General features: G+C 43.5%; 1 protein-coding gene across 2 annotated transcripts in view; it reads left to right on the top strand.

The window, feature by feature from the left end:
• arhgap5 (Rho GTPase activating protein 5) overlaps positions 1 to 21989 on the top strand; it is an 84788-nt gene that overhangs the window by 41825 nt on the left and 20974 nt on the right. For both annotated transcript variants that reach the window (XR_013579498.1, XM_078562839.1), the window contains one exon: positions 14730 to 14861. Coding sequence is in view for 1 of the 2 variants with exons in the window: in XM_078562839.1 (XP_078418965.1) it covers positions 14730 to 14861 (132 nt within the window). In the remaining variant the exon portion in view is untranslated. The remainder of the gene's footprint in view (positions 1 to 14729; positions 14862 to 21989) is intronic.

Raw genomic sequence — 21989 nt, 5'->3', positions numbered from 1 at the left:
ATTTTGGAAGATGATCGCCTACACATCCACCTCTACAGCCACCTTTCAACATTCTGGGATGTAGATAATCAGGTCCAGCTGATTTATCAACCTTCAGTCCCATTAGTTTCTCCAGTACACTTTTTTACTATTAATTTCTTTCAGTTCCTCATTCTCATTAGCCCCTTGGTTCTGTAGTATTCCTGGGAGGATTTTTGTATCTTCCGCCATGAAGACAGACACACAATATTTGTTTAACTTCTCTACTGTTTTCATATTCCCCATTATAAATTCTCCTGTATTTGTCTGTAGCCCGCCCACATTTGTCTTTGCCAATCTTTTCCTTTTTACATACGATAAAAGTCTTTACAGTCCATTTTTAAGTTTCTTGCTAGTTTACTTTCATATTCTGTTCTCTCTTTCAGTTTCTTGGTACTCCTTTGCTGATTTTAAAAATGCTTTCAATCCCGAGGCTTACTACTTTTTTTGGCAACTTTCTAAGCCTCTTCCTTTGATCTAATACAATCTCTAACTTGTTATCCATGGTTGGATCACCTTGTCTGCTAGGATTTTGTGCCTCAAAGGAATGTAAATTTGTTGTAAGCAGTGTATTACTTGTCTACTGTTGGACCTTTTAATGTAGCTTCTTAGTCTACCACAGCCAATTTTCCCCTCATACCTTTGTAGTTTCCTTTGTTTAGATTGTGACTCCAGACCCACAACAATGTGGTTGACTCTAAAATGCCCTCTGAACAAGGCCAATTAGGGATGGCAATAAATGCTGGGCTAGCCAGCCATGTCCACGTCCCATGAACGAATAACATTTTTTAAAAAAAATTAAGACCCTAATCTGGGATTGAACTTCATCACTTTCAAACTTAATGTAAAATTCTATCATATTACGGTCACTTTTCCCTGGAGGTTCCTTTACAAAGAAATTATTAATTAGCCTTTTCTCATTGCATAATACTAGATCTAAAGTACCCATTCTCTGGTTGATTCCTCAACATACTGTTTTAGAAAACCATCTTGTATACATTCCAGGAATTCATCCTCTACAGCATTAGTGTTAAATAGGTTTTCCCAATCTTATGTGGATTGAAGTCCCCCATGATTACTGCATTAACCTTATTACGTGCACCTCTAATTTCCTGATTTAGACAGTGCCTACTACTATTCTTTGACCTATAAAAAACTCACCAGTGTTTGTTGCCCTTGTTGCTTCTTAGCTCCACCCAAACTGATTCTACATCTTGATCTTCTGAAGAAGAAAGATTTGCATTTGTCTATCATGTCTCAAAGCACTTCATATACTGTAAATTATTCGAGTGCAGTAACTGTTAGAGACAACCATGCAACCATTTTGCATAAAGTAAGATCCCAAACAGTAATGAATGACTTGCGTTTTTTTATAATCCTTTTTATGACCTTAGGAAATGCCAAAATGCTTTACAGTCAATGAAATACTTTGGAAGTATAGTCATTGATGTAAAGAAGTAAATGATCAATTAATTTAGGGGAGTCTAGGACTAGGGAGCATAATTTAAAAATTAGGACCAGATCTTTCAAGGATGAAATTAGCAATCAGTTCTCCACACACAGAGTGATAGAAGTTTGGAACACTTCCGCAAACAGTAATTGATGTTAGATCAGTATCAATGCTATATCAATTGTTAAATTTAAACCTGAGATTGAGCACTGAGATACAGTAAAAAGGACAATAGCTGCCCGGTTTAAAATCTTCCAATTTTGTGCCCATGCAATGAAAATGCATTAGCTGTGACATCACGAGCCCGTGGAAGGTTTGAGGCTATCAAGCAGCCTTAGAAAGTATAGAACAAGATATTTTCTAAATGGTGAAAAGCTAGAAACAGTGGAGGTCTGTAGAGATTTGGGGTCCAGGTACATGGATCATTAAAATGTCATGAATAGATACAGAAAATAAGCAAAAAGGCTAATGGAATGTTGGCCTTTACATCTAGAGAACTGGAATACAAGGGATAGAAGTCATACTTCAACTGTACAAAGCTCTGGCTAGGCCACGTCGAGGTACTGTGATCAGTTCTGGGCACCACACCGTAGGAATGGCATATCGGCCTTGGAAGAAATGTAGCATGGATTTACCAGAATGATACCTGGACTCCTAAGGGTTAAATTACACAAGGTTTTATTCCATTGAATTTAGAAGATTAAGGGATGATTTGATTGAAGTTTACAAGATATTAATAGGAACAAGTTAAGGTAGACAAAAATAAACTCTTTCTGCTGGTTCAGGAATTCAGGGCTCTGGTCGTAGTCAAAAGATTAGAGCTAGGCTTTTCAGGAGTGAAGTTAGGAAATTACTTTTCACACACAGATTAGAAGTTTGGAAATCTCTTCTGTAAATGGCAATTGATGCTAGATAAATTATTAATTTTAAATCTGAGATTGATTTTATTAACCAAAAGTTTTAAAGGACATGGGGCAATGGTGTTAGACTGCAGATCAGCATCATCTCATTGATTGGCGGAGCTTGCTGGAGGGGCTAAATGGCCTCCCCTTGTTCCTGGATTTCTATCCATAACTACTTAATATTGCCACCTTCAGTTTCACTGAACGTTTAGAACATTGGGTCAATTCGTTTGTTTTCAGCTCAGTCATTGAAGCTCAAGGGAACAAGAAAAAAAATTACAGACATTCCCCCTTTAGAGTGCATTCTAAGAACGCGTTTTTGTTTTACAGTGGTTCTAAAAGTAGAGAGCTTTCCTGACTAGCACTGGCGGCCATGACCTTCATTTTCACTTTTTAGCACTGTTACCACGCATGCATCTAGAACTGGTCAGTCATTGCTAGGCATCAGTCAAAAAGAATGCTAATACTGTGTCAGCGAAGACACTAGTTCGAAGGAAGATTGTGCAATTATTTTCATTCATTTAAAATTTTATTTAACATTCATAGAAAATTGTGCATCTCACTGTGCTGTAGTGTAAATGCTCTAAATAAAATTAATGCTAATGGTGTCTAAGCAACAGTCTACTTGAACTAAAACAGAATTACCTGGAAAAACTCAGCAGGTCTGGCAGCATTGGCGGAGAAGAAATCAGTTAACGTTTCGAGCCTTCATGGCCCTTCGGCAGAACTGAAGCATAGTTAGAAGAAGGGAGAAATATAAACTGGTTTAAGGTGGGTGGGGTTTGGGGGGGGGGGGGAGACATTGAGGGTGTGGTGATTGTGGAGATGAGCAGATAATCAAAAGATGTCACAGACAAAAGGGTCAAAGAGGTGTTGAAGGTGGTGATATTTGTCTAAGAAAAGTGCTAATTAAGAATGGAAGACAGGATATTCAAAGTACAGCTCTAGTGGGGGTGGGGTGGAAAGACTAACAAGGTTTTAGTTTTAGATTTAAAAATAATGGAAATAGGTGGGGAAAGAAGAATCTATATAAATTATTGGAAAAAAAAGCGGGGGGGTGGGGGGTGAGAAACGGGGTGGGGATGGGGGTAGAGGGAGTTTAAGATCTAGAGTTGTTGAATTCAATATTCAGCCCGGAACGCTGTAAAGTGCCTAGTCGTTTCTCACCCCCCCCCCCTCCGCTTTTTTTTCAATAATTTATATAGATTCTTCATTCCCCACCTATTTCCATTATTTTTAAATCTAAAACTAAAACCTTGTTAGTCTTTCCACCCCACCCCCACTAGAGCTGTACTTTGAATATCCTGTCTTCCATTCTTAATTAGCACTTTTCTTAGACAAATATCACCACCTTCAACACCTCTTTGACCCTTTTGTCTGTGACATCTTTTGATTATCTGCTCATCTCCACAATCACCACACCCTCAATGTCTCTCTCCCCCACCCCACCCACCTTAAACCAGTTTATATTTCTCCCTTCTTCTAACTATGCTTCAGTTCTGCTGAAGGGCCATGAAGGCTCGAAACGTTAACTGATTTCTTCTCTGCCGATGCTGCCAGACCTGCTGAGTTTTTCCAGGTAATTCTGTTTTTGTTTTGGATTTCCAGCATCCGCAGTAGCTTTTTGTTTTTAGTCTACTTGAACTCCCTTGGTCGCTAAGAGGAAGCCCATTAATTTAGAGGTTAAGCGTAATGTGCTTAGTTGTCTTGAGGAAGGTGATCGTGTGGTTGATATTACTAATTCCATGAACTTGGCTGAATCTACTGTGCATTCTTTTAGGAAAAACAAAGATAAGATAAAGATCAGTGGTCAAAATGTAACTCCTTCACTTGCCTCAAGGTTATAACATCTGTGCAGTCATGTGATGGAGAGAATGAAGCACTTGGTAATTAAGTTGAAGATCAATCCCAATGGCAAATTCCTTTGAGCACAGCTGTAATTCGGGAGAAAGCAAAGAGTCTCTTTGAGAAGTTGAAATTAAAAAAGGGTGAAGCAGCCTAAAATGAATCTTTTAAAGCAAGTTAAGCCTGCTTTGAGTGTTTCAAGAAGAGGGCAAATTTAGATAACCTGAAGTCTACTGGTGAGGGAGCAAGTACTGACCCAAGTACCGTGGATGTATACCTGCAACTTTAAAGGCTATTACTGGAGGAGAGAGGATGTTAATCCTGTCAACTCTTCAATGTTGATTAGACAGTTCTTTAAAAAAATATTCCTGAAGAGAGCTCGCATTTCTGCAGAAGAAGCACATGCTCCTGTGAAAAATAGGCTAACAATTCTTCTCAGGTCCATTGCTGAGGGAGATATTAGCTTGAAACCTGTGCTTGTGTAGTACAGTAAAAATCCTATTATATGGTGTTCTAACAAGAAGGCAGACAGGAAGATTTTTGAAGATTGGTTTGCTTGCTTCTGCCATGCTGTTGAAAATTATTGCAGATCTAAGAACATTGCCCCTAAAGCATTCCCGCTTCTAGACAATACCCTGATCATCCTGTAAATTTCATTGATTTGTCTGATAACATCAGGGTTGAATATCTCCCAAAGAATGCTATGGCTTTAATTCAGTCTACGAGATTAAGATGCCATTTCTATATTTGAGGCTTATTATTTAAAGAAAGGCATAAGCCCAACTGATTTGAGAAAGTGATGGAGAGAATAATCTAACAGTTTGAGTTTCAACATTATGCCATGAAGTCCAACCATCAGCAATTAAATGCAGTTTGGCACAAGATTTGGCCAGAATGTGTTCATGATTTTCATGGGTTTATCCCTAGTGAAAGTGCAGTTAATATAAATGAGATTGCTGACCTTTCACATGACGTGAGTTTTGATGAAGTTTTTTCTATTCGTTCATGGGATGCCGGGAGTATTTATTGTCCATCCCTAATTGCCCTTGTCCATAGGGCATTTTAAGAGTTGGCCACATTGCTGTGGATCTGGAATCACATGTCAGCCAGACCAGGTAAGGAAGGCAGATTTCCTTCCCTTAAAGGACATTAGTGAACTGAGTGGGCTTTTACGACAATCGGCATTGACTTCGTGTGCATCATCAGACTTTTAATTCCAGATTTTTGTTGAATTCAAATTTCGCCATCTGCCGTGGTGGGATTTGAATTAGGTCCCCGGAGCATTACCCTGGATCTCTGAAATACTATGCCATTGCCTCCCTCAGTTGATGCAGGTGATATGGAGGAGCTGTTGGAATCTCACAATGACGATCTAATGGAGTTGGAGAAGATGAAAGCAAGTTTGGGGGAGGATGATAAAGATAATAAAGAAACAGAAGTAACTTGTGAAATTACAGAAGAAATTAAGGAAGTTATTCAGTTTAGCTTAAGAAATGAAGCCTGTCATTCAAGATATGGACCCCATGGTAAATCACAGTTCCAGTGACTTGGATAAATACATTCAATGTTACAAAGCAATCTACAGTGAAAGGCAGAAGTTTGTGTTGGAGACCAAGATGGACTAGTTTTTCAAGTAAAGTCTTGAGCTGACTTTCCATCAGCTCTACCCCATCAGCACTTCCGGTTACCGCTACTGGGTCAGATAGCAACGAGTCTTTTACAGACTCACTCAACTAATCTTCAGTCTCCTCCATGCAGTACTTTGTTTTTATTGCCATTTAATGTCCATCCCCATTTATTATTTATCTGTTTGTGTTTAACTAACATAGATTGAAACCCTTTTTTTGTATTAATTAAAAAAATTACAGGCCTGGAAACTTAACCCAACCTTTATTACATGCTTTCTTACAGGCAAGTGATTGTCATTCAGCATGCCATTTTTCAGAGACATGCTAGGAGTGCTAAACGAAGGATAGCTGTAAAATAGTTTTTAGGTGCTGCAGATAATTGTTTCACCATGCGTAGGTTAACATTAAATGTTAGTTGTAAATGTTACACCTGATTGTAAACTTAAAACATAGAACATTAAAATAAAGCAAGGGTTTCAACCTGATGGCAGAACTGTAGTGTAAACAAAGAATCAGTTTGATTTCTGGACATTGTATTGCTGGAACTGACACAGTGGACCACTAAGAGCAGGAGAATTCCTGGCCAGGATTTATTTCTCAGCTGACATATCCAAAATAGGTTAAGTGGCCTATGATCACATTGCTCATTGTGCCATTTCTCTGTGCAAATGGCTGTAATGATCCCTGACCAGACCCCCAAGTATTTGGTAGGATTCGACTAGGGACCAATAACATTTTGTTTAAAGTAGACAAACCTTGAGATTTGAGACTCTTGCTAATAGAATAAAGCCACAAGATGTAATGGGTTTTGAACAAACAAAAATAAACTTTACTATACAAGGTCAGAAAGATAAAACAATTTACAATATATATCTTATATTCTAACATCCAGGGTTAGTATGAGGTACATATGAATCAACAGGCAAACTGCGGTCGAACACACCACACTGCACAATAAATGGCATGCGACCAAATCAGATTCCACATTTCTCAACAACCCACCCAGATGTCAGTAACACTCAGTCGGCCAATCTCACTGAAACTGTCTCTCTCATGAGGGATTTTGTCTTCACCTTCGAAGATCTCGCCTTGGAAATCTCTCCAAAGGTCACTCCAACTTGGACGGCTTCAACAACAGCCCACCTCGCAGGGTTTCAGTCTCGTCTCCTGAGATTCAGTTCCCCTGGATTCCTGAATACTCACTCAAGCACCAACTCACAAGCACAACTTCAGCTCTTTGGCTGTGTCAAGCAAAACACCATTGCTCCAAAAGGCTCCCTTTGCCTCAACATGGAGTCACCAACCTTTGGCTGCCTTCTCGGGATCTTCAGGGCTTCGCTTGAGCCCTCTTCAATTACCAAACTCAAATAGCATCAACAATGGCCCACCTCGCAGGGTTTCAATCTCGCCTTCCACAATTCCGTTCCCCTGGATTCCCGAATATGCACTCAGGAACAGCAAATTGCAGTGCAGAGACAACTTCAGATCATCGGTCATGCCGATCAGAGCACTATTACTTCAAAGGGGTACCTTTTCCCCAACAGCCCATAGCACCTTCAGCTGCCTTCTTCACTTAGAAATCTACTCTCCATAGTCCTTATCCCGTTTGGAGCCTCTCTTTGGACTCCTCTCTTTTTCCTTCACTTAACCGAGACCTGTTTCTGTTGCCTGTCTCTGTACCTTACCTGGGACTTCCTTTTGGGACATCTTCCGGTCCCTTCTCCCCTTTTTGGGGCCTCTCCCCGCCCCCTGTCTTTCATGGCGTTTTGACCCAGTCACCTGACCCAGGTTTTCGTGCCGTTTTCCTTTTTTTCCTTTAAGCGCAGGCACACTGGATCTGTCCTGGACCCAAAGAACTTAGAGATGCAGAATGGCTCATGTGCAGCCCACTCCCGACCTGCACGGAAAGTCTGAGGTCCTTCGGGAGGTGAAGATGCTGACTTCTGCTCCCCAACGAGGTCAGAATAGTTTTCAAACATGACCTACTTGGCAACCATAGCCATGTTTCAAAATCATTCCCTTGCCTCTGATGTATTTTTGAGCATTTGAGGGTTTGAAAGGTTCTACATGAAAACGATTTTTCTTTCTAGTAGATCTTAATGGATGTAACCCAATTCTGCTACACCGAATTCAGTGATTGTATACTGAAAGTAAAATCATAGAAACCCATAGCACAAAAGGAGGCCATTCAGCCTACGTCTGTGCCAGGGAAAGAACTATCTGGCTTAATCTCACTTTTCAGCTCTTAGAACAAATCAGGCACTATTCCATCCTAAGTTCAGTAGCGAGTGTGAAGAAAGATGTTTTACTTGCCGGTCGCAATGGCAGATTTTCCAGCCTCATAAATTATGCAGTCACGGGAAATACACCGGATCGCTGGCAGTCAGCCTCTGATTTGCCCGCTGCACTGTTACCTAACTGCTTCTTCGCTCTGGGTGCCATATTTAAACTGCAGCCTCGCGCACAATTCTCAATACTTGCAGCCCAAGACTGCTCTGGTGTACACATGGCCCCAAAAGCCAAGAAGAGTGCAGCCCCCCGATTCAGTGACTCATCCCTGGGGCACCTTTTGATCGCAATGGAGGCCCACCGCGATGTCCTCAACCCCCACTCTGGCCACAGGAGGCCCATCAAGCTCACCACTCCGGCTTGGGAGGTGGTGGCAGAGGTGGTCAGTGCCAACGCTGCACACAAGAGGTAGACCATTCAGTGCTGAAAAGGATGCATGTCTCATCTGTGCCGCCAGGCCAAGTCAACCATCTCATCAATCTCAACTTAACCACTCACAAGCCCATCGCACATTCACGGGCATCTCACACTCACTGTCAGCTCAAGGGGCATCACTATTCACTCTCTCTCGCACCTCCATCAGGCCTCATCTCCTCTGGCGATCACCTCCTCATCCCATCCGTGGTTCCACTCAGCACAAGCACACGCCTGGCATCCTTTTCATTTGGCCTGGCATGCACCTTGCTCACACTCTCCCCACCTGTCTTTATGCAGGGCAAGATAGCGCTCAATCAATGCGAGAGGTCCCAGACCTGGGATGGAGTGCTGGACATCAAGGTCCTCACTCCGTTTAAGAGTTGTGAGTTGGAGCTGGCCGGAGAGGATGTGGACCGTTCCTGTGGCGAAGGTGCGGTCGGCAGCAAGCATCCATGTGAGAATCCTGCACCAGATTATCCCCCTCTCAACACTACTGAGTGCACTGTTCTATGTGTAACGTGGCTGCCAAGCACTAATAATCTCCACCTTCTCTCCTAAGTACACCTGCCATGTCACCCTCGGGCAACCTTGAGCCCAACCCCAGCGCCGAAAGCACCTCGGATGAGGACCCTGAGGGCAACATCATTGGAAGACCTGTCAAGGCGCCCACGCACACCCTCCTCCAGCACAGCGAAACACACCACGGTGGGACCTACATGTAGAGCAGCCACAGGATCGCAACCTGGTGAGCACAGCAAGCGTTCTGTTCCACAGCAAGCAGAGGCAGGCTATCCGAGGTCACTGGCACTCGGAGGACTGCTGGAGGCAAGGAATCTTCTGAGTCCGAGTCAGATGATGAGCCTCTGGACTCGGTCCTCAATCAGTTGTTGGAGCTGCAAAGACTATCACTGGAACATCAGGAACGGGTGCACTCCTCAGATTACAAGGGATGTTGGAGGAGTCTGTCCGCCTTCAGTCTGAGTTGGAAGCGCCGGCATACCAACGCACCAAGGCCAACATTGATAGCATGGTGGCCACCATGGGGACCTTGGTCCAGGACATTGGTCCTGTACTGCTATGGGGGCTGAACTCCATCGCTGATGCAATAGTTGACCTCCAACAGTGTCAACGCGAGAGGTGTGTGGGGCAGTTCAAACTCTCTCCAGCTTCCCCTTCTCATGGAGTCAGCCTGGGGCCATCAGCCACCCATAGGGAGGAGGACCAACCAGCAGCTTGACACCCTGGGGCCATCACCCAGGTGACCCGGGAATGTCTGGCCAATCCAAATCCCCCCCTTCCTGTGACCCCATCACCTCCACAAGCCGAGGAGAGTGCACCTGGCTGTCAGCGGATACCCAAAGCAGGCCAGGGCCCACCAGATCTTGGCCCTCCAGAGGATGCCCTCCAAAGTCATCACAGACAACAAGGCATACCAGTCAGCAGGCTGCCTCCACCTCCACTATGGATGCCAGGGGAGCACCAAGACGTAACGGCCGGGTTAGGAAGTTTAAGATGTAACTCTTTCGAGTTATCAACAGTCACAGATTGTAACTCTTTTGAGTACATTCACAGTTCTTGGTTTCCGGGAGTGGGACATGAACCCACAACCTTCTGATTCAAAGGCGAGGGTGCTATGAACTGAGCCACAGCTGACACCTCAAGTTTAAGATGTAGGTGCACAATGTGGGCACAGGTGTTAATCATAATGTTGACTATTGTAAATAAACTCCCAAGAATGGCTCCTTGTTATGATGAGCAGTGTTCGTTCATTCAGATGTGAAACCTTGGTTCCTGCACAAGATAAAGGCAAGTGTCTCAGTCCAACGCCTCTTTCCTCTGAAATGTGTAACCTTCAGAGCAAAGTGATGGTTTGGCTTCGCACTCACTGGACACAGTAGTGATGCCTGCACCTTGATGGTGCTCGTCATTGCTGCCACAATATCTTGGGCAGGCGTAACAGAGTTCCATCATTCTCTCTGTGTGCTCTCAGCACCTTTGAGTTGGGGCTGGCTCTTCAGCATCTGTGTCCAGTGGCGGTGTGGTCCTGATGGGGCAGGTGCTGAAGGCTGACAAAGGATCAGGTGCATTTAAAGTTTCACAGTCACAGGGTCATGATATGACCCTGATCACAGAGTGCGAGTGAGCTGCCCTCAGCCAGACAAGAGTCAGACATTCACAGAGGCAATGTGAAGATCTATGGAGTGTCCTGACTGCATGTCGTCATCATCCTCCTGGAATCTTGTGATTTATTAGGGTGTTTGCTGCACCTCCATGACATGAGCCTGAGCACCTGGGCAGTAGATGTGCTCCATGTCCTCGTGGCGCCAAATCCTGCAGAGTATGTGCACTGCCATCAGCCACACAGGAGTCAAACATTCACAACTGCAAGGTGAGAATGTCAGGACTGACCTCGCTGCATCTTGTCAACATGCTCCACAAATTTTGCGGCTATTAGGGCCTCACTAGCGTGCCTGCCTCGCCTGGCCAGTGTTATGGCCTCATCGCTGTCACCTCGCCTTTGAGAACCTCATCCCTTCAACGTCGTCCTTGTTGGAGGCTCTTCCATCTCTTCCTCAGCCAAGTCCTCCCACCTCTTGCAGTGCCAGGTTGTGTTACATGCTGCAAGCTATGATGATGCGCAACACCCTCTGGGGACTGTTTTGCAGTGCTCCACCAGACCTGTTGAGGCACCAGAACCTCGCTTTCAATATACCTATCATTTGCTCCACCAAAGTCTGGGCTGCGGCATGAGCCTCATTATACCATCTCTCTGTTGAAGTTTGAGGCAGCTGCATGCGCGTCATAAGCCTCATCCTTGTAGCCCTTGTCCCCGAGGAGTCGACCCTGCAGCCTCTGTGGACTCTGGAAGATGTCAGGAGTCTGAGACCTGCCTAGGATGTAGGAGTCATAAACGCTCGTTGGAACTCGTGCGCAGACCTGTAGGATGCCTTTGTGGTGGCCGCAGACCAGCTGAACACTCAGCAAGTGGAAGTCCTTGCGGTTGAAGTAGTTGACTGTATATTGCCATGAGACCTAAGCGCCATGTGAGTGCAGCCGATGGCACCGTGCACCTGTGGAAAACCCAGAGATCGCTGCAAATCCCTGCGTTCTTGCTTCCTGGCTTGCCTGACCCCGTCACAATGCACAAAGATCTGTGCCTTGGAGAAGTTGGTGCCTGTGACCTGGATGTACTTGAGGGTGGAGGCTTGCGAAATCTCTCACAGGAAGGAGCCACTGGCGTAAAAATTGAGCCCATGGTCGCTTTTATGGCCACTAGCAATGGATGCACTCCATGTCCTCGTGGCGCCAAATCCGGCAGTAGGTGGCACATATGACCAATCAGTTCCTAGACATGCGCAGTTTTGGCGACACTGGTTCTCCGTCATCTGCAGGAATGATAAGCACCGTCTATAGACCCTGGGTTGAGCAACGACTTGTGGATCTTCAGCTGTGTGAGCAGTGGGCCCAGCCACACCTTCATCTTGAGGGTGTTGCTCCTCCCATTGGTGAGCCAGGCACTGCAAGGCTGCACTATTAGCTTGACCCATGAGGGATACTGATTCAAACCTTAATAAAGACATTGCAAGGGGCTCTGATCACATCCACCAGTGACTGTGCCGTGGTGACCTTTCTCAAGGGAATTCTACAGCTTGCCCAGTCGTCCAGTTATCCTGCTGCCCCCTAAAACGCACATTAATTTGCAGTCTGCGCCCAAGGGGTGAAATGTTCTGGAGTAGTTGGTGGCACATTTCATGCTTTTTCATTGCTTGAGTGGGCAGAAATGCTTCGTAGGCCCAACTCCAAGCATGTCAATGGAACTGCTGCTGAATGGTCTCAGCTGCAGAAGAACGCTCACTTTTGAAAAACAGTTAAGTGCATGGCCACTTCCCTGAACGCACCCACCAACCCCCCACCACGCCCCCTGGGTATGTGCTTGTGTCCTTCCTTCAGTCTGTGCTGCCTTGCCCCCTTCCGGCCCCACCTGCACTGGAGCTCTTGCCCTGACACTGCACTGAAAGTCAGCCAGGGAAAAAGTGACTTGTCTGTACCCACCCCCCACAACCCTCCCCTCTTCCTTGATGTCCTACGTGTGATCCTCATGAGCACTGCGCAAGGCTGTGTGCGCTCACCTCTGAGTTCCCTTGAAGTTCAGCCCGTAAGATGCATGCTTTTTAAAGGCAGTCATAAATCATGCCGTTCTGAAGTCACACAAAGCGGATGATTGCAAACTGCCTTCACCACGTCGTGAAACCGATTTTTGGCCTTATTGTCCACTCACGCCCGCCATGACCCCTGCTGCCAATGCGAGTGGAAAGTTTTGGTCTTAGTCTTACCACACTTCAAGTACATATACAAACGTTATTTAAATGCAATGAGGGTTTCTGTTTCTAGCATCTTTTGAAGCAGAGAGTTCCAGACCTGCAGCACCCTATGGTGACCAAAGTTTGTCCTCAACTTCCTTCAAATCCTTCCACCAATTACTGTAAATCCATGTCCCCTGGTTATTGACTTCTTCGCTAAGGTGAATAGATCCTTCCTATCCATTCTATCTGGGACCCTTGTAATTTTATGCACCTCAGTTAAATCTATTGGCTATTCTGTTCCAATTCCAGCCTATCCCATCCTTCCTCATACCTAAAATTCTACAGGCTAAAAGTTTTTTGGATTTATAAAGCCCCTTTCACATCCTCATGATGTCCCAAATTGTTTCACAACTAATTAAATACCTTTTTAAAGAAAAATGTAATGATTGTTGTCATATAAAAAGCGCGACAGCCAATTTGCGCATAGTAAGGTCCCACAAATAGCAATGAGATAATGGCCATGTGTTCTGTTTGTGTTGTTGGTTGAGGGATGATAGATATCATTTAGGGTATTATGGAATAACTTGGCTGCTCCTCTTCTAATAATATCTTGGGGTCATCTACTTCAAACTGATAGCACCAACGGAGCCAAGTTCTAATGTATCATTTGAAAGATGGTATTTTTTTGTGGGAGTTTGTCTTTATTATTATAAGAGCGTCAATAACCAAATGGAAATCCCCCCAGAATCACTTTTATGAAATTTCTCCTTCATGTTGGTTGAAGCCAAGTTATGCTACAGGTGGTTCTGCCAGTGTGAGAAAAAGATTGACATGGTAGGAAAAAGCATGGTTGTTACTAAAGCTTCTGCCTCTCACTTCAATCTCAGCCTCCACTTAGTATCACCTGAGGGAAAAAAGGATCTAGCTATGTTTTGAGATGGGGCAAAAAATGTTAATACAAGTGTTTCATTTTCAAAAAAAAAAATTACATGCAGTGCAGAAGGTAGGCTGGCAAAGTGTGTTAATTTTCAACTGCCACATTTTTTTGGTTGGGGGGGTGGCCCTCTATCTTCGGCATAAATGCAAACTAGATAAGAAATAGGTTATGTTTTTCATGATTCCTTTAAATTTATACTAAATATAGTGATACAAGGGGATCTGATTCATTTAGGTTTGTTTTGGCTTGCTTTCATGTTAGACATTATATACAGAGTTTTAGAAATACAGAGATTTTGAGTTTTAATCAGCAATATCAGGAAAAATCTATAAATACAGAATGCCTGCGTTCAAACTTTTATGCAGAATTCAAGACCTAGATTTTATAGTAAGAAATGCCATATGATTCACACTTAAAGTTTATAGTTATGTTCATAGCCATGATAATTAAATTGGTGACCTGGTGACTTTATTGGGATGGTGATAAATATTTTTGAATTTAAAAAACTGTATGGCTAAGTAAATAATAAAAGCTTTCATATGCTTTTTGTTCATTAACTTGGATACATTTGTTGTTGAAAAATACAGTTGGGTGTGAGAACCTTAGAGCATTGTCATTTGCCTTTCTGCCTTCATTAGAGTTTCTGTATATTTTGTTCAAACTAGCTTGTAGATCATAGATCTTCCTTAAATGGTGGTTTCTCAGGAAAAATGATGAGACAACAGAAACTTTGTTTACCAACGGGCCAATTCATTTAAATGCTTTTCATTGTACTTTAGATTTTGTAGAGCTACAAAGAGTTTGGCTGATGTAGCATTTATGGAACTAAAGGGAAACTTTGCAGATAGCTGTTTGCATTTGTTTCCCCCATAGAAGGCACCTCTGTATAATGAAAGTGATCATTTCTATCTATTTATGTTACTTGATTCTATCCTTTAGATCACAACATTGATCTCGTGGCAATGGATGTGACTGTCAATGCAGTGGCAGGAGCTCTTAAGGCTTTCTTTTCTGATCTACCTGATCCACTTATTCCCTACAATCTACATTCAGAGCTATTGGAAGCAGCTAGTAAGTAACATGAGATTTGATTATTCTTTTAAGTATATGCTGCTAAGACATTAAGGAAATTCAGCTGTTGGTTACTGAGAAGTTCCACGTTCAGTATTGATTATATTTATGATTCATGATATTTCAAACAATGATTTTGAAGGTAAATTTTATATTTAATAAAATGTAATCGAAACTAATTTTGAACATTGATCATTGGTGTTATTGAATACTGTTGCTGAGTATCTGTTCAAACCCTTCTCATAGGTTAATGCGTCTCCCCCGCCCACCTTTAGAAACATGCCTGCTGTCGGTAGGCCCAGATGGCATGAATCTAATGTTTTCTGTCCTTTATTAGTACTTTGTAACACCTGAGGAAATACAAGAATTGACATTCTTTTATTCATTCATTGGATGTGGGTGTCGTTGGCTAGGCCAGGATTTATTGCCCATCCCTAATTGCCCTTGAGAAGGTGGTAGTGAGCTGCTGCCTTGAAATGCTGCAGTGTGTGATGTAGGTACACCCACAGTGCTGTTAGGAGGGAGTTCCAGGATTTTTGACCCAGCGGCAGTGAAGGAATAGTGATATAGTTTGAAGTCAGGGTGGTGAGTGGCTTGGAGGGGACCTTCCAGGTGGTGATGTTCCTATGTGTCTGTTGCCCTTGTCCTTCTAAGCGGTAGAGGTAGTGGGCTTGCAGCACATTTTATAGATGATACACACTGCTGCCACAGTGTGCCCTTGGTGGAGGAAGTGAATGGTTGTGGATGGGGTGCCAATCAACATGGCTGCTTTGTCCTAGATGGTGTCAAGCTTCTTGAGTGTTCTTGGAGCTGCACTCATCCAGGCACATGGATGTTTCACATTCCTGACCTGTGCCTTGTAGATGTTGGACAGGTTTTGGGGTGTCAGGAAGTGAGTTAATCGCTGCAGGATTCTTAGCCTCTGACCTGCTCTTGTAGCCACAGTATTTACATGGCTAGTCCAGTTCAGTTTCTGGTCAATGGTAACCCGCCCCCCACTAGGATGTTGATAGTGGGAGATTCAGCAATGGTAATGCTATTGAATGTCATGGGGTGATGATTAGATTCTCTCTTGTTGGAGATGGTCATCGCCTGGCACTTGAGTGGCACGACCGTTACTTGCCACTTGTCAGTTCAATCCTGGATATTGTCCAGGTCTTGCTGCATTTGGACATGGACTGCTTCAGTAGCTGAAGAATCGCAAATGGAGCTGAACATTGTGCAATCGTCAGGAAGCATTCCCACTTCTGACCTTATGATGGAAGGAAGGTCATTGATGAAGCAGCTGAGGATGGTTGGGCCTCGGGCACTACCCTGACGAGCTCCTGCAGTGATATCCTGGAAGTGAGAGGATTGACCTCCAACAACCACAGCCATCTTCCTTTGTGCTAGGTATGACTCCAGCCAGTGGAGAGTTTTCCCTCTGATTCCCATTGACTCCAGTTTTGCCAGGACCATACTCAGTCAAATGCTGCCTTGATGTCAAGGGCAGTCACTCTCACCTCGAGTTCAGCTCTTTTGTCCATGTTTGAAGCAAGGCTGTAATGAGGGCAGGAGCTGAGTGATCCTGACGCAACCCAAACTGTGTGTCAGTGAGCAGGTTATTGCTAAGCAAGTGGCGCTTGATAGCACTGTTGATGACCCTTCACTGATGATCGAGGGTAAAATGATGGGCTGGTAATTGGCTGGTTTGGATTTGTCCTGCTTTTTGTTCAGGACATACCTGGGCAATTTTCCATATTGCTGGGTAGATGCCAGTATTGTAGGTGTACTGGAACAACTTGGCTAGGGGCGCAGCAAGTTCTGGAGCACAAGTCTTTATAACTATTGCTATTATATTGTCAAGGCCCATGGAGTGAATTGGATTAGCTGAAGACTGGCATCTGGCATGTGATGCTGGGGGGGCTCGGAGGAGGCTGAGATGGATCATCCACTTGGCACTTCTGGCTGAAGAATGTTGCAAATGCTTCAGCCTTACCTTTTGCACTGTGCTTGGACCCCCATCATTGAGGTTGGGGATATTTGTGGAGCCTCCTCCTCCAGCGAGTTGTTTAATTGTTCACCACTATTCACAACTAGATGTGGCAGGACTGCAGAGCTTAGATCTGATCCGTTGGTTGTGGAATCACTTAGCTCTGTCTGTCACTTGCTGCTTATGTTGTCTGGCACGCAAGGTAGTCCTGCGTTGTAACTTCACCAGGCTGACACCTCATTTTTAGGTATGCCTCGTGCTGCTCATGGCATGTCCTCCTTTCCTCCTCCCTCCTTCACTCCTCACTGAACCAGGGTTAATCCCTGGCTTGATAAGGTAATGGGAGAGCGGGGGATATACTGGGCCATGAGGCTACAGACTCTGGTTGAGTACAGTTCTGGGTTTGCCCACAGCGCCTCAAGGTTGCCCAGTCTTGAGTTGCCATTTCTGTTTGAAATCTATCGCATTTAGCACAGTGGTAGTGCCACACAATACAATGGAGGATATCATTGTTGGCGAGGAAGAAGTATGTTTTTCCCCCTGGTTAGTTCCCTTACCAGCTACCGCAACCCAGTTTAGTAGTCCTTTAGGACTGGGCCAGCTCGATCTGTACTGAGCCACTCTTGGTAATGGACATTGACTCCCCCATCCAGAATATGTTCTGCACCCTTGCTACCCTCAGCGCTTCCTCCAAGAGATGTTCAACATGGGGGAGTACTCCATGGTACATACAAATGGTACATGATAATCAGCAGGAGGTTTTCTTGCCCAGATTTGACCTGGTGTCATGAGACATCATGGGGTCCAGAGTTGATGTTGAGGAAACATGAGATGGTGATGGTAGTGTCTGGGACATTATCTGTAAGGCATGATTCCATGAGTATGACTCAGCTTGACTAGTCTGTGAGACAGCTCTCCCAATTTTGGCACAAGCCCCCCACGCTCATGAGTTTGCCGTTGTTGTTTCCGGTGCCTATGTCGATGCCGGCTAGCCCCATCTGGTTTCATTCCTTATCAGCTTGCTTAGGCCATTAATGAGTTGCATGTAGGCCAGGCTAGTTAAGGATGTCAGATTTCCAGAGTGAACCAGATGGGTTTTTACGACAATCAACAATGATTTCATGGTCAGCATGCCCTGGTGGGATTCGAACCTCAGTCCCCAGAGCATTACCCTGGGTCTCTGGATTACAAGTCCAGTGACAATACCACTACGCCACCAACTATGATTTTTTTATTTACTATCTGCCTCTTCCTGTGTGGGGAGAATTTGAGATTGCTCTTTTCCTCCCTCCACCACTGTGAACGTTTGAATAATGAGAATCTTAGCTTATAGTGGTGGGTTAAGAATGCTAGAAAATATGCCAGCCAGGAAAGTAAACCAATTTCAATTGCACAGGTATGGGTGAACAGTTATTTAGATAGAATACCAAACACTTCTAATTTTAACGTGGCAGGACCTGATCATGACCTTGATATCAGTTTCAACATTAATGTAAATTGTGAGAAAACTTAGTCCTTAATGTTTGCAGTGCATTTTTTAAAGTTCTTACATTGGACCCACTTCGCTGTGGAAATGGTAGGGCAGTGAATGAAGGACAAATTGAGGACAGGGGACAAGAAAAAGGAATTAGGAACTTCTGTGCTCTCTTATTTCAATTCTCTCAAAAACAGAGCTTAAAGAATTAAACTGACAATTTTGGATTATGTGCTTTATTAATATGTAATAACAGGTCTGTTTTTCAACATACGCTAAAGCCCCGCCAGTCGTGGGGTTACATTACCGCGATACCTCGTGAACGGCGAAATCACAAACAAATATTCTTTTCCATGGGGCTGAATTAGATAACTTCCAGCCATGCGAGGGGAGCATTGGTTTGGGCAGTTACTCTACTCTAAACTGTGATGCAGTACCTGTATCCGACAGTCAGGGGAGTCTCCGAGCAATACATCAGTGAAGATTTCAAAATGAACACAGCCATTATTGCAGCGAGACTCTGACATTTCCGTGTTAATCCCTTCACTCCATGCATTCACATTCAGGCACAGTAACCCTGATTTAGACTTAATTAATTTCTTCCTTCCTCTCAACCTACCTAATAACTTTATATTTCCTACTCTAGTACTAGCTATCTTTCCCAGTATTCTGCGCACCTTGGTATTCCTCACTGGTTTTATTTAATTCATTCATGGGATGTGGACTTCGCTGGCTGGACCAGCATTTATTACCCATCCCTAGTTGACTTTGAGAAGGTGGTGGTGAGCTGTCGCCTTGAACTGTGGTAGTCCATGTGGTGTAGGCTGTAATTACCTCCTGCTTCCTACACCTCTGCCAAGTTAGTTTAAACCCTCCCCAAAAACACTAGTAAATTGCTTTGCAAGGAACCCAGTCCCTGCTCTTTAAGTGTAAACTGTCTGGCTTGTACAGATCCCATTTCCCTCAGAGCTTGCCCTGAAGTAATTTAAAGCCCTCGCTCCTGCACCATCTTTCTAGCCATGCTTTCATCTGCTTTATTCTCCTGTACTCTATACTCACTTGTGCTTGGTACTGGGAGTAAGCTGGAGATGACTACTTTTGAGGTCCTGCTTGCTTATTTTCTACCTAGCCCTCTAAATTCTGACTGCAGGACCATATCCCTCTTTCTTTGCCCTTCATACCACTGTGTGGATTGTGACCGCTGACTCATCACCCTCCTCTCTTGATGCTCTACAGCCATTCAGCCTTGACCATGGCACCATCCTGGATTCAGGTCTGCAGTCGCAAAACCACCAGTCTGTTCTCCCAACTATCGAACCATCTATCACTATTGTTCTTTTAGTCGTCTTTGTGCTCTCCTGCACAGCTGAGTCACCTGGCTCTGGCTGCACTCCCTAAATGAACCATCATTTCCTCAGTATTCAAAACTAAATACTGGTTAGAGAGTGGGATGCACTCGGGGGACTTATTGTACTACCTCCCTGTTTCTTCTTGACTGTCTGGTGGTCATCCATTCCTTCTCTCCCTGTGTATTCTTAAGTTGTGGGTTGACCACGTCAATAAACATGCAATGCATGAAGCTCTGAACCTCTGGATGCACTTCCACGATGTCAGCTCAAGCTCCTAAACCTGGAGTTTAAGCTGCTGCAATTGATGACACTTCCTGCGCAAATGGTTATCCAGGACACAGCATGTGCCCTGGAGTTCCCACATAGAGGTCGGAGTAACTGCCATTACTATTGGATAATAAGCCTTGCTGCTACTACTAATAAAAGTTACTACTGCTAATAAACTTTTCTGCTAATACACCTTACTATTATTAATAATTAATAAATTCACTCACCACTGTAGTAACCCAATTTAAATTCTTCATTTTCAGCTTCTAATTTGAAATAAATACCTGAGCTTCGATAGAAAAAAGAAAAATACTCAACAACCAATCACTTGCCTGGTTTCCTGTGACATCGCATTTTAATTTTCTTGGGGTTCCTCTCACTGGCCTCAGTGACTCTCTTCCTCTCTCCGCTGCTCCTTTTATTTCCACTATGCTCTCACCTCTCCCACTGGTCTTGCAATGAAACATTTAATATTGTGATTTTTATGACAGTGATTCTATGGTCGAATGGAAATAGATAATGGATAAAGAAACAATGAACTGTGGATAGTACAATAGAGTCTGATATTGAAATGATAGAAAAAAAGGCACAAAAAATGGCTCTTCAGTAAGAGAGTCTTAAACACATTTTGATGGTGAATGCGGTTTGTTGTATAACTAATAAAGTTGCAGTAATTGAAAAACAGAAATTATGCTAAACTTGTTCAGAACCTTGGTTAGATCACACTTGGAGCAGTGTGCCCATGTTCTGGTCTACGTGTTATGAAAAGGATATGGAGATACTGAAGGCACAAAGATTTACAAGATTCAACAGGCTTGAGGTTTTTTCCTGTAGAAAAGAAGTGCCTGAGGGATAACCTGATAGAGGCCTTTAAGGTTATGAAAGTGTTCAATAGGGTGGACGTGGAGAAGACACTTCTACTGGTGATGGTGTTCAAAATTAGAGGCCATACATGTATGATGGTCACTATTAAATCTAATTAAGGAATTCAGGAGAAACTTCTTTACTCAGAAAGTGGTTAGAATGTGGAATATGCTACAACTGGAGTAATTGAGACAAATACTATGGATACATTTAAGGGAAGCTAGATGCACAAATGAGAGAGAAAGGAATAAAAGATTATGTTAACAGGGTGAGAAGATGTTTCCATTAGTAAGAAAAACTAGGACCCGAGGGCACAGCCTCAGAGTAAAGGGAAGACCTTTTAGAACAAAGATGAGGAGAAACTTCTTTAGCCAGAGAGTGGTGAATCTATGGAATTCATTGCCACAGAAGGCTGTGGAGGCCAGGTCATTGAGTGTATTTAAGACCGAGATAGATAGGTTCTTGATTGGTAATGGGCTCAAAGGTTACGGGGAGAAGGCGGGAAAATGGGGTTGAGAAACTTACCAGACATGATTGAATGGTGGAGCAGACTCGATGGGCCGAATGGCCTAATTTCTGCTCCTATGTCTTATGTTCTTATGAAGCAGGATGGGAAGAGGATTGTGTGGATCATAAACAACAGTATGGACCAGTTGGGTCAAATAGTCTGTTTCTATATATTCAGGTTTATGCTGCTCTTTTGTTTTTTAAATGGGTAAATTAATTTCATTTAAATGTTTTAATCCATTTTATGAACGAAAATGAATGTTGCTACGTTTTCAGTAATTAAATTTGTAAGCACGTTTGTTTTGGCCTTCATACAAGTTAGCTTTGCCTTGTGTACAGTGGTATGCATCTGTTCCACTTTACACAGTTGCTATGTAACCTGAATATTTCCAGCATTTTCTGTTTTCATCATAGTACACTTACTGTTTGATGCATTGTTGAGGTTCACTTTGGACAGGCCTGAAAATATGTTTATAAATAGATCCCTCCGTTTGGTTTGAAAATAGAGCCCATGTTTTCCCTCCTGTGCTTGAGCCAGAAGTGAAATATATATTAAAGCCATTTCAGTTTTGAGGAAATGAATTTGATAATATGTACATTAATGCCTAACAAAGTGGCCATTATGTACAGAAATTGTGAAATGATGATCAATGATTTTCATGGCATTAAACATAGATGATGTGCAAACGAATGGA

Source organism: Cetorhinus maximus, chromosome 18 (genome assembly GCF_964194155.1).
Source record: "Cetorhinus maximus chromosome 18, sCetMax3.hap1.1, whole genome shotgun sequence".
NCBI lineage: Eukaryota > Metazoa > Chordata > Chondrichthyes > Lamniformes > Cetorhinidae > Cetorhinus > Cetorhinus maximus.
Note: the sequence above shows the minus strand (reverse complement) of the source record. Positions and strands in the feature narration are given on the sequence as shown.